Here is a 7500-nt window from a genome sequence, read left to right as displayed (position 1 = left end):
GAACAAGAGAAATCTAAAGAGACTAAACGTAACAACAAACTGAGGAAAAAAGCTATTCCGACTCCAACTTGAAATCTAAATTTCGTGTTTAAACAAAATTAGCAAGTAGTCTCCTTTCACGGCTCAGGTGATATGGATATTCTAGAAAGAGCTCCACAGGTTCATTCTTTCATGAAACAACCAGTATCTGCTCCTTAGTAATAGAGCCGTTTTCAACGGAGTGTCTTAAAACAACTTCGAGGAACCACAGCAGTTGAAAACAGCGCAATGAACCAATCCAAATTCGTAGCAATCTCATGTAACAATGATGAAAGTATATATGAAATGGATCATATATGAACTTCGGATATGAAATCAAGTGAAGCTATGATCTTCGCAGTTATGAGCGCAATTTTTGCAATTGCGTAGAGAAGCCTGAAAAATTCAGGACTTCAACGGGGTTTGAACCTATGACCTCGCGATTCCGGTACGACGCTTGAACCAACTGAGCTATGAAGTCCCTCAAGGGAACATTAGAACCCAGAAACTACGCAGTTGCAAAAATTGCGCTCATAACTGCGAGGATCATAGCTTCACTTGATTTCACATCCGCAGTTCATATTTGATCTATTTCATGTATAATTTCATCATTGATTCATTCCTCACGGGAACATTAGAACCCACAAATGACCAGCTCCCAACGTCAGTGGCTTTATAGCTCAGTTGGTTAGAGCGTCACACCGGTATCGCGAGGTCACGGGTTCAAACCTCGTTCAAGTACTGAATTTTTCAGGCTTCTCTACGCAATTGCAAAACTTGCTCTCGTAACGACGATCATAGCTTTACTTAATTTCATGTAACTTGCTCAAAGTGCGGGAAAAATTGGTTTTGGTTTTCCCTCTCATTGGTAGATAAACCGGAGCGATATTTTTAAACCTATCACTAAGTGTAGCAATTTCAATTGCGTAATTAACTGGACAGTCTTTTGAAAACTGCCCTCAACTGCGCAGAAGTTGTAGTTTTGTGGACCTGTCGACGTTATTCTTTCCTTTTGATAAAGTAGTTTGATTTATTTCTCATTTGCTTATTGCTTACTAATGTTTTTTTTTTTGTTTCTCCGGTTTCGCTTTTTTATTTAATTTTTTTTCCTTGGCGTCTGTGTGTATCTATAAAGGTCTGGTACTTTGCTTGGTATGTTGGCACTTGACGAAAAAAAAGGAAACAGTACTGATGTGATGGGAAGACATTTCTGGAGAATCGAGAACGTCGATCCTGAATCCCAAAAGTGCAGGACTTGGGCTAACGAGCAACAGTTAATGGATATAATTGCCTACACCGATCTAAGTGATCATGATAGGAACTTTGCATGTCCTTGTACGCTGTTTCAGGCATGGTTCGATGTGAGATTCTTTTGGAATTGGTGGGAAAATCCGTGGCCCGATTATTGCTTCAAATCCCGACGATCAACGTGGGTATTAAGATACGTGCCCAGAAAAGGTTACGTTTATATCTTGCTGAAACAATTGTGTTGCTACTCTATTGACTGGGATGTCAGCTTTGGTTCGCTAAAGGTTGGAGAGCCAGACGGAGGTCACGTTTCAGCAGAATTCTATCGTTCTTCTTGGTGGTATTTCCCGTGGTCTGGCACGGTAGTGACTGACCAGGAAGCCTACAAATCTTGCTGTGTTGACACACCTCATCTTTGTTCTGTCTTCTACCGTTATCGTCCGTCTCACGACTGCAGCGATTACTTTTTTCTTCCAAGACGTAAGTGCTGCAAAGGAAAAATTGATTCACTGACTGACTGACTGACTGGTTAGTTGATTGATTGCCGGATTGTTCGATTGACGATCGATTGATTGATTCATTGACTGACTGATTAACCTCTTTTATTGTCTAGGTTGGTTTTGTTGTGATCCTCATTTCAAGACTTTGGATGGTGGGAATTACACATTCAATGGTCTTGGCGAGTATGTAATGGTCGATGGGCAAGATGGCAAATTCCAGCTACAGGCCAGAACAGGACTTGCCCAGGGAAACTCCACAACTGCTACCATTTTCATTGCAGGCGCGGCAAAGGAAGAAAACACAAGCACTGTTGAAGTCAGGGTAAAGCCAAGAGGTAACAGTCAGGGCTTACTTTTATCGGGAGCACTTTGAAATCGTCCCAGCAGCTAAAGTAAACTACTTTAAGGGTGCTTGGCTCAACTTGGCTCAAAGGTGTCTCTCTCCCGCCTCCTTCATTTAGGAGATCATCTTAGTCTCTTTTTCAAAGTCTCGCCAAGAACAAAATCAGGGGTACCCAACGACTGGATGTCTCAAAATTTGTCAGAATTATCTAAAATGGCTTTCACAATGTTTAAGGGCTCCTTTAGTTAGTTTGTAGCTGCCGGATGTTCTAGGGAAACTTCAGGTCTGTAGAACGTTCTAGGGAATTGTTTTGCCTCGTCCGAAAGTTCTAGCAATAGTGACAGGTGTGATCAAGAACTTAAAAACTTTACATTATGTAGTCGCCCTTTTTCTTCCCGAAAATTTTTGAGAACGTTTGCCTAAAGTATGATTCTGGCGAAAATGACAGACGTTATAAATCTTCAAAATTTATTATATTTTAAATATCACTGTTAACTTTTACTAGGGTCAATAAAATTCTTGAGTTCTTCGAATGTGGTTTCGAAATTTCTAAGCACCCTTCAGACTCTTCACTACCTTTCCAAAATACCGAGGAAATATGTTCTGAAAAATGTCCGAAATCTCAGTGCGCCTCGAAATTCAGATGTCGAATATTCAAACATTCTGGACAACTTTCCTTCCGGACACATATTGACCTAAATCACTCGTTGGGAGTCCCTGGAAAATCGATGTAAAGAGGCTCAAATCAGTTTCAATGCGTGAAACAAACTGTACCATTTGTAGGGATTGCCCAACTGTTTCATACAAGGGCAAAGTTATGTTACCATATGGAACATCAACAATTGCTTAATAAGATTTACTCATTGATGTGAAATAGTAGGTCACCATGACAACAAAAGAGCCATCTAAATGCTATATTTTGACTTTAAACTCTTATACCTCAAACACGAACTCGGTGAACCTAAATTTTTATTGCTGAAAAGTGATAAGCAGGCTCTCTGTAAACTTTAAAAAAATCCCTGGAGTGGAATTTTTAGCCACACTTATAGTTGGAAAATTTTATTTTGTTGCCATGGTGACCCATTATGCCACATTAATAAATGAATCTTGTGAAAAGGGATATGTCACGGCAGTGCAGTTAATTTTGTGTAGTTTCCCAAATTACTCTACCCAACTTGCTACGCAACCTAATGTGAACCCATAAATTACCTTTAAAAAACAGACCCCACGGCCCAGTTATTCAAACGATGGATAGCGCCATCCCCCGGGTAAATCACTATTCATTTGATAAGTCATAGCGAAACCAATTGCGCTATCCAATGGATAATGATTCATCCCGTGAATAAACAACTGGGGCAAGAACTCAAAGCTTTGTAACATAAAAATGTTTGTCGAGCATAACTGAGCATACATAATTTAAGTTGCAAACAACAGAGATAAACTTTGAAAAACTGTTGTGCTGAACAGTTTTCAAAACCCCTGCAGCTGTTTCAATCCATTTCAACCTTCTCCAATTTTCCCCATCCTTGCCTCCTTTTGCGTTTGCTGTGTTGTTCAAACCATACTTCAATGTTTTAAGGGTTGCCAGTTGGCAGTCACTGAATTTGGCTAAATTCTTGACACAGCCTCTTTGAAAAATTCGGGTTGTTTTATTTGGTACCATAACATTGCCGTTACGAAAAACAGCGTTGTAGAATAATCCTTCTTACAAGACATCCTCTCCAAATTGTTGAAAATGGTTTCAGCCACCTTAAGCGCTGGTGTATTTTACAAAAAACAAAATCACGAGAAGGCGCTCTGTCGGTCGAGCGCTTCTCTACACTCTCTTCATTCATATCACTTAAATCTATATTCCTACATTACGTATCGCTCGCTATAGATCACAGTCAGTTTTGAAGTCTGTCACTTTTTTGTTACCTCTACTGCTATAGGTGGCTTAAGCATTCTTCTTGAAGGCGAAATTTACAATGGCTACAACAATCTAACAAACCGGAGTGTTAGCGTTGGAGGAAATATCAGTTTCTCAAAACCGGAAGAAAACTGTCTTGAAGTTTCTTTCCCGTCAGCATCAAATGTTAAGTTTTGTGAGAAGAAGCAATCGATGCTTTTTGTCGTCAGCCTCGCAATTGATTACAAAAATGCCACCAAAGGGTTGCTGGGAACTTGGAATGATAACCCGGATGACGACTTCACATTGCCTGATGGGTCGGTGCTGCAACCTTCTTCGACAGCAAGAGCTATTCACTTCGAGTTTGGCGTTAAGTGTAAGTATGTTTACAAATTTTGTCACTGAAATCTAGTACATGTATACCAGTAATTTCCAAACAAGGCGTTGTAAAGCGTGAATGGACTGCTTAAAATGTGGACCACGAGTCCCTTCTTTCTTCTTCTTCCCTACTGTTATGTTTCGCATTGCGAGAGGCCTTCACCTACACCGAGAACACAAGCTGGCGGTGGAAGAGATCTGCCGGGACCCACGCAAGAAGAAGACGAAGAAGAGAGTCGTCGTTTTGCCGAGAATTAAACTTGCGTTATGTTTGCATTTCCGCTCACGCATTGGATGAGTAGATAAAAAGGGGACTGCTTACAGCCTAGCTTCATATCATCATCCTATATTTCATCTTTCTTTCCATCGAAAGTAAGATTTTATACTCTTCTTGTTTCATCTTCATACTGTTCAAAAGCTCAGTTTTAGCACGGGACCCATGCTGACAACACGTGTTTTTGGTATCACGTTTAAGGGGAAGGACTGGTTAAATACGTTCTTCACTCCCTGATCGTATCCATAGCCATGAATATAGATTGATTTTGCGGATGAGATGAAATCATGTGACAACTCCATCTTGAGATATTTTCTGTTTGTCACCTTTTTTCTTTAGGGCAAATAAACGAATCACAGTCTTTATTTATTTATGGTCAAAATGAAAGCATCAATACCTTTGCTAGACCTGATTTTGTGCCTATGTTTGCTGACAACATAACATGGCAGAATGACAGCTTAAGACTGGCGGCTGAAGCACAGTGTGGAGAAGATCATGACTGTTTATTTGACGTAGCATCCACAAATGACCTGTCCGTTGGTGTATTAACCAAGGATATCAACGTTCAGCTTGTCAATGAGACAAATTCTTTAGGTAAGTCGATTCCTTCATCAAGAAGAGTTCCAACCGAGGTTTGGGAGCTTGCAATCAGTATCCGCTCTTTCCTATGCTCCGACAGCTTTACCTCGCGACTTTCTTGTTTTAAAAAAAATCTAATGGTGCTGGTAACCAATTCTTATGGTTCGTTCTCAAAACGTGTAGGATGAAGCAGAAGCACCTGCTCTAATGGAGGCAATTCTCAAAAAAATCCAGTGGTTTTTATTTTCCTACCGGCCAGTCACTGAGCTCTTTTTTGACTTGTGTTTTCTCTTTTTTGCCTGTAATCCTCCTTGCGAAATTTTGCTCTTTAAGACGATACACACTCCCCTCGAAAAGCCAACTTAATGCCACAGCGCATATTTTCAGAATTTCATCGTATCAGGAGGAAAAAGATACAGCTGGCCTGCGATGAATTCTTATTTTCATGGTTATTATCGCTTTCTTTATTTTCACTCATGTCCAATAAACCCGAACTGAGTCGATTCGTTCAACGTTCAAGTCAACCAGACTAACGGAAGTCAGGTCGTGTTATGCGAAACGGAAGTCTATTAGCATGGTTTCAAAACCACATGGTTCCGAGACTTCGAAACTACGTCAAAATCAATGGAGTCTGACAGTATTTACACGGAACCGTTTTTGAAACGTTTACGTCAAGTCAAACCCGTAATGGTCTAAGCGAGCGCTGCTGGCACAATTTACGAAAACCACCATTTTGAATCGGCAATTCAAATTTCCCTCCAAAATAGTAGCCTTTTTAAAAAATAAATGGGCTTTCTCCCTTTCCACAACTAATGAAACCGAATTCTTCTGACAACACTCTGCTTTTGGCACCCTTTTCAAATATGGCAGGCTATTGGTAACCATCTCGATTGATGTAGTGTAAACAGAAAGAGAAACCAAATCGAAAGCAATGCGGTTACAAATAAAAACCGCGTTCGTGTAAACGCTGCCGTACTCGCATCCTAATTATTGTTTTCATGAGCCTGTTGAAGTTAAATCGCTCACGACCTGACTGGCAGAAGGTCCGAAAGACATTTCGCATGTTGGGTCGTCACGAACGAACTCCGAACTTTCAAATACACTTTCATATCACGACCTGACAAGCAGAAAGTCCGGTCGACTTTTCACTTGTCCAGTCGTCACCACCCGACCAGGTCGTCACGAACTGACACCATACTTTTAACGAACGTTAACATAAGGTAGCACTACTTCCCCCGCCTGTAGACGGGTCGACAAGCACGTTAGACGACCCGACTCCGTTCGTGTATATTGGAAAACCCTCTTTATTTTTATTTATTTATTTATTTTTATTATTATTACTATTAATATTTTACTTTACAGAAAATTTCCCACCAAAAATAGTCGATGTCCCAACTGCAATAAATGTCACATTTAACAGGACTATCAAGTTGGTTGTCAAAGCAGAAGACAATGACACCATTGCGTTCAGAGTAATAAACAAACCTGAAAATGCTACAGAGAATCAAATTGGAAATGTCCTCCATTTTACCTGGCACGTTACTTCGACGAAAAAGGTAGGTTTCGAAAGAAAGTGATTTGTTTGATCCAGCGCCCTGACATTTTTAACTTTTAGTTATTTCAGGGTGCTGGTCCCCTTTAGTTATCATATTTGTATTTAATTGCTTTGTAATTTCATTTATTTAAATCTCTGGAGTAAAGTAAAAATTTTGTTGTTGTTGTTGTTGTTATTTCCATAATAAAATGGAACATAAATTGATCTATGCTTCGTGAGACAATTGCTTTATAAATCACTTCTTACATTAGAGTTGAAGCACACATGTTTTTCGGGTCGTTATGAAGTAGCAAGCCTCTCTCTCCCCCCTCCCCCCCCCCCCCCCCCCCCTCCTTCTTCTTTTCCCATTGTGGATAGCGGGCGTGCCTTCACTTGTGCTTCAGTTGTGTCTTGCTTATTCCTAGGTTTCTATCCAGCTTTGCTATATACAGCTTAGTAGGGTGTGGGGCATCATTTACCAAACGAATGTGAAATATCAAACATTTCCAACTATATGGAAGTCGCCCAAGGCAACACCTTGCCATGACATTAGTAATGACCATCGGCGGACGGGAAAAATTTTTGCTTTGGAGGATGGAAGTGGGCCAGATTCAATAAGATAATTCTTTCGTGACGTCACGTTAATTGCTCATACCGTGAGAACACGGAATATCGAAATAGTTCAAATATTTCCGGTATTAAAATCGAGGTCAACATTTCTAAACTACCAAAAAAGAG

At 40.2% G+C, this 7500-nt stretch overlaps 1 protein-coding gene across 2 annotated transcripts in view; it reads left to right on the top strand.

The window, feature by feature from the left end:
• Window positions 1-7500, top strand: part of LOC137975929 (mucin-like protein) — an 88082-nt gene that overhangs the window by 34244 nt on the left and 46338 nt on the right. For both annotated transcript variants that reach the window (XM_068823137.1, XM_068823138.1), the window contains exons 7-11: window positions 1154-1746; window positions 1880-2101; window positions 4041-4373; window positions 4989-5243; window positions 6591-6784. In XM_068823137.1, the coding sequence (XP_068679238.1) occupies window positions 1154-1746; window positions 1880-2101; window positions 4041-4373; window positions 4989-5243; window positions 6591-6784 (1597 nt within the window). The remainder of the gene's footprint in view (window positions 1-1153; window positions 1747-1879; window positions 2102-4040; window positions 4374-4988; window positions 5244-6590; window positions 6785-7500) is intronic.

The sequence above is a fragment of the Montipora foliosa genome, chromosome 11, assembly GCF_036669935.1.
Source record: "Montipora foliosa isolate CH-2021 chromosome 11, ASM3666993v2, whole genome shotgun sequence".
Classification (NCBI taxonomy): Eukaryota; Metazoa; Cnidaria; class Anthozoa; order Scleractinia; family Acroporidae; genus Montipora; species Montipora foliosa.
This window is presented reverse-complemented; position numbering and strand designations above follow the sequence as displayed.